This window comes from Artibeus jamaicensis, unplaced genomic scaffold, assembly GCF_021234435.1.
Source record: "Artibeus jamaicensis isolate MK-2021 breed Jamaican fruit bat unplaced genomic scaffold, CSHL_Jam_final contig_1284, whole genome shotgun sequence".
Lineage (NCBI taxonomy): Eukaryota > Metazoa > Chordata > Mammalia > Chiroptera > Phyllostomidae > Artibeus > Artibeus jamaicensis.
In genome coordinates, this window is record NW_026521249.1 from 2,546,240 (window position 1) to 2,560,980 (window position 14,741).

General features: G+C 39.5%; 1 protein-coding gene across 1 annotated transcript in view; it reads left to right on the forward strand.

Moving 5' to 3' along the window:
• Nucleotides 1-14,741, forward strand: part of ACMSD (aminocarboxymuconate semialdehyde decarboxylase) — a 68,134-nt gene that overhangs the window by 35,794 nt on the left and 17,599 nt on the right. The window contains 2 exon segments of the mRNA XM_053666837.1: nucleotides 94-189; nucleotides 1,330-1,502. Coding sequence (XP_053522812.1) covers nucleotides 94-189; nucleotides 1,330-1,502 — 269 coding nt within the window.

Sequence of the window (14,741 nt, forward strand, 5' to 3'; positions counted from 1 at the left end):
TCAGCACTGACTGCTATTCCCCAGCCATGAGAGTCACTGAACTTCTTGCTAGAGGTGACAAGCCTTCTACCTCGTGACTCTTTCTTCTTTTAGGAATGCCAGCAGAGACCACCACAGCCATTTGCTCCATGATCATGGGTGGAGTGTTTGAGAAGTTTCCTAAACTGAAAGTGTGCTTTGCACATGGAGGTAAAGACCCCATCTGTACTGGTCAGCTCAGCTGCTCAGTAGCAAAATGCCACTGCTAGGTGGCTTAACCGACCGGAATTAATGTTTTCACAGTTCTAGAGTCCCAACATAAAAGTGCTGGCAGAGTTGGTTTCTAGCGAGGCTTCTCTGTCCCTGGATTGTAGAAGGCCATCTTCTCCCTGTGTCCTCACATGGTCTTTACTCTGTGCAAGCACAGAGGAGCAGAGGGGAGGGGGAGACAGAGCGAGAGAGACAGAGAGAGAACGACAATGTGCAGGCTGTTGTTTCCTCCTCTTTCCGTGAGGACACCAGTTCTATCAGATTAGGGTCCTGCTTTATGATCTCACTTAACCTTAATTGTTTCCTTAAAGGACCTATCTCCAAATGCAGTCACATTGAGAGTTAGAGCTTCAACGTATGAATTTTTGAGGGACACAATTTAGTCCGTAACATTCTTTCAGTAATTATTCTAGTCATAAAGTATGGGATAGTTCAGGGACCAAATTGCATTTTTGTAGATAAGTTTAGTTTGGTTGGCACAATTTTTGCTTTATTTTGTTTTTGTTTTTATTTAAATCTCTTGTCAGAATACAAACTCTCCATTTTTCAGTAATCCCTACCATTCACTATTATCTACAAGTAAACCTATTTTATTCATTTACATTTCCTGCTTGGTTCTTATAAGTAATTGAATTTGGACTCTTAGACATTCAGACACACACAAAGTCTACCTACAGCTCTCTAATTTGCTTTTCCTTCTCACCAACATAGAGAAATCTTTTCATGTCACTAAGTACAGGCTTCATCACTTTTGATGGTTACATGCAAGGCAATACACTTTATAAATATACCATCATAGGTTCCCTTAGTACTTTGTTATTATAACAATGATACATTTGAAAACTTTGACCACATATCTTTACACACTTGTCTTCTCTCTAGAATAAATTCTTCAAATCTGAATCTCTAGATGAATTCATGTTATTTCTCCTTGGTCACCTCTCAGCATTTGGAACCCAGCAAGTCCTTTGGTACTGTTAACCAGCTGTGCTATAGTAGCTTCTCTTTGCATACAACAGGAGGATTCAAAGGAAACCTTTTCAATGGAAGCGAGCCTCTCAGTAAGGAATTTTCTTGCAGGTGGAGCCTTCCCCTTTACAATAGGAAGAATCTCCCATGGATTCAGCATGTGCCCAGATTTGTGTGCCCAGTACAATCCAATCAACCCAAAGAAATACCTTGGTTCCTTTTACACAGACTCCTTGGTTCATGATCCTCTGGCTCTCAAGCTGTTAACAGATGTCATAGGAAAGGTAAGCCATGACTGCCACTTGGATGGCTTATAGAGTGCAAGATCAGCAACCAGTTACTTGGGTTCTTTCCAAAAACTGCTGGAAGAAAAGGCAACTGAAAGAACAGTAAGGTTTGACAACCAAGTCCAAGGCTTGTGCTGCCTGTCACCACTCAGCCAAAAAGAAGAGGCAAGGACTGGATTACAACTGCTCTCATTAATATCAGAGGCCTGCAGTCTGAGAAGGTGGCAGGTAAAAACCCAAACATCCACCTTCCTTTGAGCTTTCAGAAGCAAGTTTAAACCGGGGGACCTGAGAATTTGGGAGGGGGAAATTCCTAGGAAGAGCACGGACTTGCCATTCTTCTGGGGAGTAAGAGGAGAGGGAGCTGAAAGGGGAGTCCCGCAGTCTCCACCCAATCTGGCTCCCTTTGTTCTGATGTTATCTGTCCATTGGCATAAGAATGCCTCTCTTCCCTGGACACTTTTGGTTTAAGGTCTGGGAGGTTATATATTCTCTGGTTAGGGAAGAGAGGTATAAACCATTTATTCTCAAATGTCCTTGATTAGGGGAGACAGAACCTTGTGATTCACCAGCTGGCTGTAAATTGCTCAAACGATTTGGCCTTGTTTAATTTTGTCTCAGTTTCCCCATTCCCACTTGCCCAGGAATTTTCCTAGCTTCTTACCATCCTGTCTCAGTTTGGGACTAGTTTGCACAGGGAATCAGATGCAGAACATACTTCACCACAGAGTGAGTGTCACCAAGGAACCATTATGGTTGCGAGGGGACTCCCAGAATAACCCACATGGCTGGGGAGTTTCCCAAATCAGCTCCTCTTCCTTAAGGTCATCTCTGTACCCATCCAAAATGACACATCATGATATAGTAAGCAGAAAAGAGCCACCAGTTTTGAAGTCAAATTGACCTAGATTAAAATCCTGGCTCTCCCTCTTACTGACAAGGTAAATTATGAACTCAACTGTCCTCGTTCACTAAGTGAGGAAAATGAGAACATTAAAGAGGGGGCACACGGACCACCTGAAATTTCTTTCTGAAATAACATGGCCTTCACTTTGAAAATGATTATCTCATTTGGCAAAAAAAGATCAGCCCTAGTTGTACTTTAAATCTCACAAGAAAAAAAATCTTTCTTGTGGTCTGCCAGCAGTCTCTCTGTTGGCAGCATCTTCACACTTAAGTATTCTTTGAAAATGCTAACTCAGCAAGTTCAGACTATTTTAGATGAAAGACCAGTCTAGTTCGTGAAAAGTCTGAAATATTTGATATTTTAATTCTGTTTTATCACCAATAGATATCTATGAAGGTTTTCCAGATTTTCTCAAGGAAAAAATATTTGGGGTTTTCTAAAAGAACATAGACATCCTCAAAGATTTGCAATATGGTACTTGGATTGAGAGTAGACTCAAAGGTATTTCAATTCCTGTTTAGCAAAAAAAGAGGTCCATCATTTGAAAGGTACCAGTAGTGTTCTAGCTCGAAAATGGAGACTTCATCTCACTTTGAAGCTGACTGCCTCCCTGGCTGGAGAACTCTCTAAAATATGAATGTGAAACATTCTGGCTTACTAGTAAATTATGTGGCTGAGATTTGTTTCTGAGCCCTCAAGCTTTTGTGTTGTTCCCAACAGAAAAGGTGCTTAGCAGCTGGTTGTGACTATTAATTGTTTTCGGTTTAGACAGAGAAATTAGGGGCAGGCATGTAAACACTGTTAGGTTGGTCAGTGGTGCAGGCTGTGGAAGAATTTACAAAGAGAAGAAAGTGTAGAGAATAAAGTTTTTATTCACTCTCCAAGAAAGGAGAGGGGGTGTGGTGTGGAGAGATAAACTGACATTGAGGGGTGAGGGTTTTGAATTTTTATCACATTATAATTGGATTTAAAAAGGGGGGGCTTGCTATTCTGTGGCCCCTGGGCTGCACTGTAATATGAGGCTGCAGTTTGTTCCACTGTTTTCTTCTGCCTGTGGCTTCAGGGAAGAGTGAGTTCCGCTCTTGCTTTCCAGTACTTGCCAGTCCTGGGGACAAGCTCAGAAGAGTAAAATGGCAATCATGTTCAACAAGGTCACAGGCCTGGTGGGCAATGGTGCCACAGGAGCAAATGGGGCTGGCTTTGTTCTTTCAAGCAGGAAACTGCAAAGAGGAGAAGCTGAAAGAGACTGTGAGCTCTGGACTTTGAGCAATGGAGGAGGGAAAGTGGGAAAGTGGTGTGGAATTTGGGAAAGAGTCATTCTTATTATCTCTCATCAAGCCTAGTACTCCCTGGTTTTCTTGGAAATGGCAAAATCAGGGGAAAGCACCTTGGCAAATACCACACTGACCTTATGAGCAATACCATCAATAGTGAGGGATACTGTCCGCACGAGGGTACTTCAAACAGCATTCAGGGCAATACATATTGACCCAGGGCAGAGAAGAAGTGGAAGACATGCCAAAAGCCTTGTGGACAGACTACGTAGAGAGCATATATGAGTCCCTTTTAGGGACCCACAGAAGACCTCAGAGGGCACTTTGCAAAGTTAGTGGTCCTGAGATCTTACCTTCAAATCGTGAGGATTTGAGCCATTATAATTTGGGCATCCAAAGTAAATGTGACCCCATTTTATGTGCTCTCACAGGCTGGTGAATTCAGGACATTCAAGCAGCATATATATTAATAATTTAGGATTCCCTTTAAAATATTAATGTTTTCTTATTCTAGGTATGTTCATATCAACAAATTTTCTCAAAAACAATCCCCAAACCAAAATGGCTAAGCAAAGTCCTAGCAGGATGTCAGGCTGGGCTAGAGAGCAGCTGCCCACATTCCACAGAAAGGACAGAACACTGTGGAGGGGGGTTTCCAGGATGGAAAAAAAGAACTGATGGGAAAATTCGATGTGTTTGAGAAGTTGAAACAGTGCTTGCCAGGCATTAAACTGTTGATGCGTTAGAGACAGACAAGCAGTGCATGCACCGAAAATTAAGAAAATGAAAGGAAATAATTAATTCCAAGAAAACAAACATCCATATCATGCAAATAATCATTGTATATAATCAGCTGTGAACAATATTTACAGTCGTAATAGTGTAAACACTGAATACCATTTTAACCGAAAACTGTAATTCTACTGAGAAAATGGAGAAAAGAAGTTAGGGTAAGAAAGAAATTCTCACTGATTGTCATTGGAAGTCAGTAAATACAGTAAATGCTCTCTGAAGCTAACAAATCAAGAAATGATGTGGACACCGGCTCACAGTGTCCACATCATTATGTGTGAAATGAGACATTCACATGGACTACTGAGTCCTGTGGAGGAAAAGGGACAGCATGGCTTTTCCTCTCCAGGGGAGTGAAAGTCAAGGCCCTTGATGTGACCACCCTTTACTTGGTTTCTCTGCACATTATATAATCATCCTCATTTACTATGCACAGGTTGCTTTAGGTGGTTTCCTTTTACAGAAAACAAAGGAGGCAATGCCACTAATCACATCACAGAAGAGGGATATTTGCAAGTAAAAAGGGAAAAGTGGTTGGACCAGTTACACTGATTTTAGGAAGGTTTAGCATGGATTTTAGGAAGTTATTTTGCAGTAAATGTTTGCCACAAATCCTAGTGAGGGAGTTTTTAGCAAAAGCAAGACTCAAAGCGGCCTAGGCACATTGCAGGCCTGATTCCTCACAAGAGAACCTATCCATAAGTGTGGGTCTTGTGCATCTCCGAGTGGGAGCTGGGCCCACACCACGCAGAACGGTGTCCTACAGAGAAACAATACTATATGCTTATTATCTAAAATTATGAGGGTAATTACCAAAAGGTACAGGTTAAAAAGGTACAGGTGGCTGCCTTGGGGGTCAAGAGGTGGGAAAGTGGGCTCAGGACTATTTTTGATAAGAAAGATATTAGTAATATATAATTAACTATATACGGGAATTACTTTGATAAATCAAAATTTTACATAATACCATAAAATGAACTGATATGGGAAACTTTGAAAAACCTCTGTTTAACCTTTATTTGCCCAGGTCCCAGGTGCCCTAGAGAGAATGATGGGGCCGTCTAGGATAAGTAAACAACAGTGCATTAGCTAGGACTGAGATTAACACCCCTGCTGTTAAAAACTGACCTTCGAATTTAGCCTTTGTCCTCTGCTTCTGCCTCATAGCTAGAACTGACTTCCGCATTCCGCTTCTGTATCCTGCTTTGCTAAGTAGACAAGAAGACCCTGTAAACTATAAAAACCCCAAGAATCCTTTGTTCGGGGCTCAGAATTTGGAGACTGACTCCTCTGGGCCCGTGCACATTAAATAAACCTCGTACTCCAGAAACCCCCAGTGTCTGGTCACTTCATTTTCCTGCAACAGAACGGTCATCTATAAAACAAAACCACTTACTGACACCTACTATTTCTTTTTTTTAAAGATTTTATTTATTTATCTTTAGAGGGAAAGGGAAGGAGAGAGGGAGAGAAATATCAATGTATGGTTGCCTCTCCTGTGTCCCCTACTGGGAACTGGCCTGCAACCCAGGCATTTGCCCTGACTGGGAATCGAACTGCGATCCCTTAGTTCGCAGGCATGTGCTCAATCCACTGAGCTACACCAGCCAGGGCTGGATTTTTCTTAATTTATTCCTTTAGTGACATCCTTTCCTCTGTGTTCTTTTTCTGGAGTTCTGTTTATTCTAAAGTTGAACCTTATTTTTTTCTGTCTTACATAGCCCCCTCTGAGTTTTTGCTTTATGTTCTGGGAGATCTCCTGAACTTTATTTATGAAGACTTCTATTTAATTGGCTTCATTTATTTATTTAATTTCCAAGAGCCATTATCAGTGTCCTTGTCCTCTAAACTTTTTACACTGTCCAGGGCTCTGTGCTTTTTACTACATTCAGTACTGCTCTATTCAAGGGTTCTAGAATGTTAGGATGGCCTGGAAGCAAGGAAAAAAATCTTCCATCACCAAAGAAAGATTTTATTATGTATTAGGCAGCGGAGCATATCATATGTATTAGGAATATTTGCATCTGACTTAAAATTTAAATGTACTTTAATACTTCTGTATGTAGCAACCTTTCCAACCTGTATTCCAGTGAAACGATGTTTTCCTGTGCACTGTTGTTCTCAGTAGAGTGAAACCTTTTTGATCCCTGTAAGCTTCCTGAGAATAAGAGCATAACTTACCACCTTTTCAAGAACTTGTAATAAATGAGAGAGAGGTCAAATCCTGGCTCTACCACTTGTTAAATGGGTAATCTTCAATATCAAATCACTTACCTTCTCAGCCTATTTCCTCAGTTGTAAAATGGAGATAATAACCATGTAGAGTTGATGTGAGGAGCTATATTATACTATGCCAAAGAACTATACAAATGTCAGTGGTTTATATTATCCAGTAGGTGTTAAGTTAATGTTTGTTAATTCAGTTGTGTAATAATCTTGTTTATCATTACACAACTGAATTATATAGGATATAAGGCTATGAAAGATATAAGGCTAATCTTACTTTATAGTGATTGAGTTAATTTGGCTCTTTCTTTGGAAAATTATGTCTCAGGTAAGAAACTGAATCCTTGATATACTAGAATGTTTGTATAGTAAGCTATGTTATAACAGAGTTATGTTGTATTTACTGCAAATGCTAATAATGAAATATGCTAATAAGAAGATAGCTAATTGTTCCTTTTCTAGGAGACACAGGAATTGTCCTCAATATTTTGAATTCATTTAGTAAGCCACATCTTTCAGTGTTCACAGAATTCCCTGAAAATGTGAAGAAATTAATGTATCCTAGCTGGTGAGCAGCTTATTTCCCTTCCCTGGCAGGAATATTAATCTCTATTATGATTAGCTCAGTAAGTCTTTGGCCTCATAAGGTATGTGTGCTGCTAATTTCAGGAAGGTAAATACATGTTGGGCAGACTGTTGGTGCTGAGAAATCAGCCAGGATCATCATCCGCTTTACTGCCTAACAAAGAAACTATGTGTTTATCTAGAAGGTATAATTTTAAGATCCCAGATGAGCAAGCCATGGTACCCAAAATGCCCACCATTAGAATTATTCTTTTATATTTAATAGTTTTTAGAAAGGTCTTACTAAACTGTAAATGTTGTAAATCAAGTATTGCATTAGCATACATATTCTTAAAAATTGATTCATGATTGATCCCAAGGACATAAACTCTTAAATCGCACACAAGAAGACAAAAGAAAGTTCCAGCTTTTAGGAGGTCAGGATCAAGTACGTTAGTTGGGACCTGAGATGTCACAAGAGTCTTAGGTAGCCCAGGGAACTTGGATCTGTAGGAAATATACAACAGTCATCCAAGGCCATATAACTACGCCTCCTTAACCAGGATTCTGCATGTAATCCATTTAGAACATAATTAATTTGCATTGTGAAATAATAGAAGTAATAGAAACAGCAATACATAAAGTATTTTTCACACAAGAAGTATTTATTAAGCATTAATCGAGAAGAAACTGATATTAAGCAATGGAGTATGAGACCTTCATCCTGTAGGATCATACAACTCTTAAGGAATCTCTTCTCTCCATCTTTTCCCTGTTATCCCTTCTCCCTCTGAAAAAGCAGAGCAATTAATAAAAACTTAATTTCCAGTCCCAGTTCTTTTATGCCTACTTCTCTCTCCCTTATGAAATTACTAACAAATTTAAAATGGTCGAAAGTTTGCCAGAGGTATCAACAAAAGGGGTACAAGCAGCCCTAAAGTTTACCAGATGTATCAATAAAAGGTGTACGGACACCTTTTAATCTGCTGAGAGTATCTCAGTGGATTGAATGCCAGCCTGCAAACTGGAAGGTAGCTGTTTCGATTCGCAGTCAGGTCACATGGCTGGGTTGCGGGCCAGGTCCCCAGTTAGGGGCATTTGAGAGGCAATCAATCGATGTGCCTCTTGCACATTGATATTTTTCTCCCTCTCTTTCTCCCTCATTTCCCCTCTCTCTAAAAATAAATAAATAAAATCTTTTTTTTTTAAAGAAAAGGTGTACAGATAGGTGTTTGAAAAATTTACAAACCAGATCATTGTAAGAGGATACTTAACCTCCTATAGAGAGGAGTTGGTAACAATAGCTGCAAATAATTAAAGGTCGCCAAACCGTAAGTTTGGTGTTCTCCAACAGGCATCCAAAATCATGTTAGGAAGGGGGGCAGGGAAGTATCTTAACCAGGAAGGATGAATTGCTGGGTAGTGCTTTTCATTTCTGCTTTTCAGTCATTTGCTTTCTCTACATTAAAACAAAACAGACCCCACTCCCTTCCTTAAAGTGTATTTAAATCCTTGAAGGCCACAATACTAGGAATGGAAGGATTCTGCACTACAGAGAAAATTAATTTCTAGATTGCAATTTCACATTAATGTAGGTGAAAAATGTAGTATAAGCATGGGATTTTTTAAAATTATATTGTATTTTGAAATTGTAAGCAGCTTTATTAGCAAGAGTAGTAGAAATATGGACAAACGAACCTCCAGTGAATACCAAGCAGGCAGTTTAAAACAAGATCGGCTGTTGACACAGATGTGAGTAGATATGACTTTGGGTCTGCAGGGCTTCAACAGGGCTTCTAAAACTTCTAAAACTGAACAACTACTTGTTCAGTTTTATGCAGGAATGAATATGAGAATCTAGATATAATTGTTAGACTATCATGGCCTTTCTTTAAATTTTATTATATACTTTACTGTATTATTTCATGTAAATGTATTCATAAAACCTGGGAAAACATTTTTTTTGGGTATAAGTCCAAGTGTCACATCCTCATGACAGTTTGAATTTAGAGTACTTAAAATTCATTTAATTTCAGGCCTAGTAATATTCAGACCTCCCTCTTTCATATAATCAAGCATTCATTCCTTCAATAAACACACTTGTTAAAGAAACTCTCAGATTGATTATAAGCATATGTCAGAGTTTTATTTTCAACTTGTTTCAAAGGAAGAAGCTTTCTCAAAAGTCCATTTCAAAGATTCTATCTTGACAGAGACATTTGATAAGGGATAAAATGGTTAGATAGTTCTGTTAGACTGAAAAATAAAGGGGGGAGAAGGAGAGGGGAAGAAGAATTCTATCAAGCTTGCTAATTATTTCCCAGGCAAAGCAGCTAGTCATATTGGACCACAAAGTTCGGCTCCAACTCAGGTTAGGGATGACTTTCTTACATTTATTGGGGGAAGGAAACATGCCATGTTATGGAATTTCGGCTTTGCTTCTGGATAATTGGAAATTATTGAAAGATTTTAGGTAGGGATGTGGCACGATCAGATTTGTATTTTAAAAATAGCAGTGTTAGGTATTGATTGAAATGAATGAGACTGAATTGAAATGAATGAATGATCTTAGGGAGACCATTTAGAAAACTATACTAGTGACCCAGTTTAATTCAGTAAACACTCTCTACCAAGCCTTTGGCTCAGACTTGGGACACTATATCTGTCCCAGTTCTAAACTGGGTGGATGCAATAGAGACACAAGCCTGGCTCCACCACATACTAGCCGTGCAACTCTAGGCAAGTTAGTTGTCACCTCTGTTTCTTCATCTGTTGAATAGGAATAAAAATCATCCCATAGAAAGGTTTGTGTGGATTAAATAAGTTGATGAATGCAATGGCTTAGAATAACATCTTGCACATAGTAAGCAATCAGTAAATCTTAGATATTATTACTATTATTATAAGTGATTCACAGAAATGTAAAAAGTGCTATGAATAAAAGTGTATATAAGGTGGTTTGGGAGTACAGAGGTCACACTTGGCTGAGCTAAGAGATGGTCACAGAGTTAAGGGAGAAACTGGGGAAGTAAAGTATAAGTGATGGATGCAAGAAATATAGAGGAAAAATTCGAAGCTTAGCGATTCATTACATCTAAGCCCAGACATATCAATTTTTTCTGGAAAAAAAAATCCATATTGTTAAGATGTCAGTTCCCTCCAAACTAATCTATAGATTCAACATAATCCAAACTGAAGCTAAAATGTATAGGCATATGTAAGGAAAAGCCAAAATTATTTTGAAAAAGAAAAAGTTTGAGACTTGCACTGATTTCAAGAGCTACTATAAAGCTATAGCAATCAACACAATGTGGTACTGACATAGAATGGAAAATAGGTTGATGGAGTAGGCTAGAGAGGCAGAAACAGACTCGCTCTTATCTGTCAATTATTTTTTTATTTAGTCTTTTTCCCATTGCTGTGTAGTCCCATTGCTGTGTAGTCCCCATATCCCTCCCTCCCCCAGAAATCATCACACTGTTATTAATGTCAATGAGTCCTTTTCTGTTTTGTCCAATCCCTCCACCTGCTAACATCCCCATACGCCAGCTGTCATCTTGGTCTCCATCTATAAGTCTGTCTTTGTTTTTGCTTGTTAGTTTATTTTGTTCATTAGAGTCCACATATGAGTAAAATCATATAGTATTTGTCTTTTTCTGATTGGTTTATTTCACTTAGCATAATATTTTCCAGGTCTATCCATATTGTCACAAAGGGTAAAATTTTCTTTTTTAATGGCTGAGTAGTATTCCATTGTATAAATGTCTCACAGTTGTTTTATCCACTCATCTATGATGGACTCTTGGGCTTCTTCCATGTCTTGGCAGCTGTAAATAATGCTTCAGTGAACATAGGGGTGCTTAGGTTCTTTCGAATTAGAGTTTTGGGTTTCTTTAAATATATTCCCAGAAGTGTTATCACTGTGTAAAATGCAATTCCATTTTTAATTTTTTTAGGTATCTCCATACTTCTTTCCACAGTGGCTACACCAATCTGCATTCCCACCAACAGTGCAAACAGGTTCTCATTTCTCCACATCTATGCCAGTACTTGTTGTTTGTTGATTTATTGATGATAGACATTCTGACAGGTATGAGATATCACTGTGGTTTGACTTGGACACTGGCCCACAGTGTCCGTGGCATTATGGATAAGATACGAGACAAATTCACATGGACTACCAAGTCCTGTGGAGGAAAAGGGATGGTGTGGCTTCTCTCTCAAATGAAGAGCAAGCCTCAGAGCGCCTCGGCCACTCTCTCAAGAGGAGAGCGCCCTGACCCTTGCCTTGACAGACTTTTATTGAGTTCAATTCACATAAGAATACAGGGTGTATATGTAAAGCTCATCAATCATTGTCAGGCAGAAATGATTAAACAGTAGATAACACTCAAAGAACTTTGAGGGCCCATTTTGAGCTAAAGGGCCATAAAACTCTGAGAAACAAACTTACTTCCTGCTTGGACCCTTATCATTTAAATTGAAGGTATTAGCAAAGTAGGTTTCATAGGCTTTTATGCACTCTTTTTTAGGCCTGATCACCCTAGGGAACCTGCCCTTTCCAGCACAGGGTGGTACCCACCTCTAAGTATTGTTTTAGGCTTAAGTCAGGCAGGGGAAGTAAGGTAGCCAAGAGATTAGGAGACTTTTTGCAGACAGAATGAGGACTCAGGCTGTGTCAAAGCAGAGGGGTGAGGGTCCATCACCCTCTTTTTCTATAGCCCCCCCAAGTCCTTCCTTGGGGCCTCCATATTATTGTTCCTGTCTTGGGTCTCTCCCCCCTTGAGGAATCTTACCCGTCATTGCCTAACCAATCAAGCATTGGGGGCCAGGCAGGGTGAAGTAAAAGGAGCGGAGGCAGTGCCCCTGCCCGGGAGATAAGTTTTGTCTCCCTAGTGGCTTATGGTCACTCACCACTAAGGTTGCTCACTCAGCCTTAGACATGGGAGGGGGTTACAGCTCCTGAAACCAAGCAGGGCAGTTCCCAACATTGGTTTTAATTTACATTTATCTGATGATTAGTGATGTTGAGCATCTTTTCATATGACTATTGGCCATCTGTATGTCCTCTTTGGAGAAGTGTCTATTCAGGTCCTTTGCCCACTTTTTTTTTGTTAAATATATTTTATTAATTATGCCATCACAGTTGCTCTATTTCCCCCTTCATTCCCCTCCACCCTGCATATCCCCTCCCCCACCATTCCCCCCTTTAGTTTATGACCACGTGTCTCAAGTTCTTTAGATTCTATATTTTACCTACTATTCTTGCCCCCTATCTATTTTCTACCTACTGTCTATGCTACTTATTTTCTGTACCTTCTCCCCCCTTCTCCTTCTCCAAGATGGAGGCATAGGTGGAAGCACTGTGCCTTCTCGCATAACCAAGTTTAAAAACAACAACGTTTTAGCAACAAAAATGCAGCCAAACCACAGAAAAATTGAACTACACAGAGTCTGACAACAACAAATGCTTTAGCCAAACCAGTAAGAGGGGCAGAGCCAGCAGTAGAGCGGGGTAGGGCAGGAAAGATCCACTGGACCCACCCGGGTGTGTGACCCAGGTGCACCAGCAGCCGTGGGCAGATCCCAGGTGTGGAGAAGTGAGCAGACCCACTGAGGGCACAAGGCGGTGGACCCACTGAGGGCTGATCGCAGTCACACATTTGCACGCAGATAAACCAGTGAAGGAGCTAGTGGTGAGACAGACCGCGCAGGCCCCAGTGGCAGGGAGTGGCAGAGGGGACTGGCATTTGTCCCTCTCTGACCCCACCCCCACATACAGCATCACAAACCATTTTTTTTAAATTTTTATTTAATTATTTTTCAAGTACTTTTTTTTGTCTATTTCTCCCATCCCAGCCCCTCCGCCCCGTCTCCCTACCTCCCTCCGATCCCCCCCCCCCCAGTCCTCATCCCTGTGTCTTTCATAGTTGTTCCTCAAAATCCCTCCCCATTTTTCCCCTTAAATTCCCTTCCCTCTCCCCTCTGGTCACTGCCCACTTGTTCTCTATTTCAGTGTCTTTGTTTTTATTCTGTTTGCTTTTTTGTTTTATTGTTTAGCTTCCTGTCAAAGGTGAGATCATATGGTATTTGTCCTTCAATGCCTGGCCTATTTCACTCAGCATAATGCTTTCCAGTTCCATCCATGCTGTTGCAAAGGGTAGTAGCTCCTTTCTCTCTGCTGCATAGAATTCCATTGTGTATATGTACCACAATTTTTTGATCCATTCATTTACTGATGGGTACCTAGGTTGCTTCCAACTCTTGGACAAACCATTTTTTAATTGGGTTATTTGGCTTTTTGAAATTGAGTTTTGTAAGTTCTTTATAAATTTTGGATATTAACCCCTTAGCAGATGAATTAGTGAATATATTCTCCCATTCTGTGAGTTGTCTTTTTATTTTGTTGATGGTTTCCTTTGCTGTACAAAAACTTTTTAGTTTTATGTGGTCACATTTATTTATTTTTCTCTTTTGTTTCCTTTGCCTGAGGAGATACCCCATAGAGTACTGCTACAAGCAATGTCGGAAATTCTGCTGCCTGGTTTTTTCTATGATTTTTACAGTCAAGTCTAACATTTACGTCTTTAATCTATTTTTAATTTATTCTGTTGTGTGGTATAAGAAGGTGGTCTAGTTTCATTTTTCTGCACATATCTATCCAATTTTTCCAACACTGTTTATTGAATAAATTATCTTTAGCTCATTGTATGTGCTTGCTCCCTCTGTCAAATATTGATTGAATATAAAGGTGTGGGTTTATTTCTGGGTAATCTATACTGTTCCATTGATCTATGTGTCTGTTTTTATGCCAGTACCATGCTGTTTTGATTACCATGGCCTTATAATATAGCTTGATACTAGGTAGCATGATTCCTCCAACTTTGTTCTTCTTTCTTAGAATTGCTGTTGCTCTACAGGGCCTTCTGTGATTCCATATAAATTTTTGAGATATTTGTTCTAGTTCTGTGAAATACATCATTGAAATCCTGATAGGAATTACACAGCATGTATAGATTGTTTTGGGAAGTATGGACATATTAATGATGTTAATTCTTCCTATTCATGAGCATGGTATGTGCTTCCACTTGTTTGTATCTACTTTAATTTCTTTCTTCAGTGTCTTATACTTTTCTGAGTACAGGTATTTTACATCTTGGTTAGGTTTATTCCTAGGTATTTTCTTCTTTTTTGTAGTAATTGTGAACAGGACTGTTTTTCTTAATTTCCCTTTCTGTTAGTTTGTTTGCATAATATAAAAATACAACTGATTTCTGGATATTAATTTTGTATCCTGCTATACTGCTGAACTCATTTATCAGTTCTAGTAGCTTCTTGGTGGAATCTTTGTGGTTCTCTATGTACATTATCATGTCAACTGCAAATAAGGGTAGTTTTACTTCTTCTTTTCCAATTTGAATAATTTTATTTCTTCTTCTTGTCTGATTAGGACTGGCTAGGACTTCCAGTACT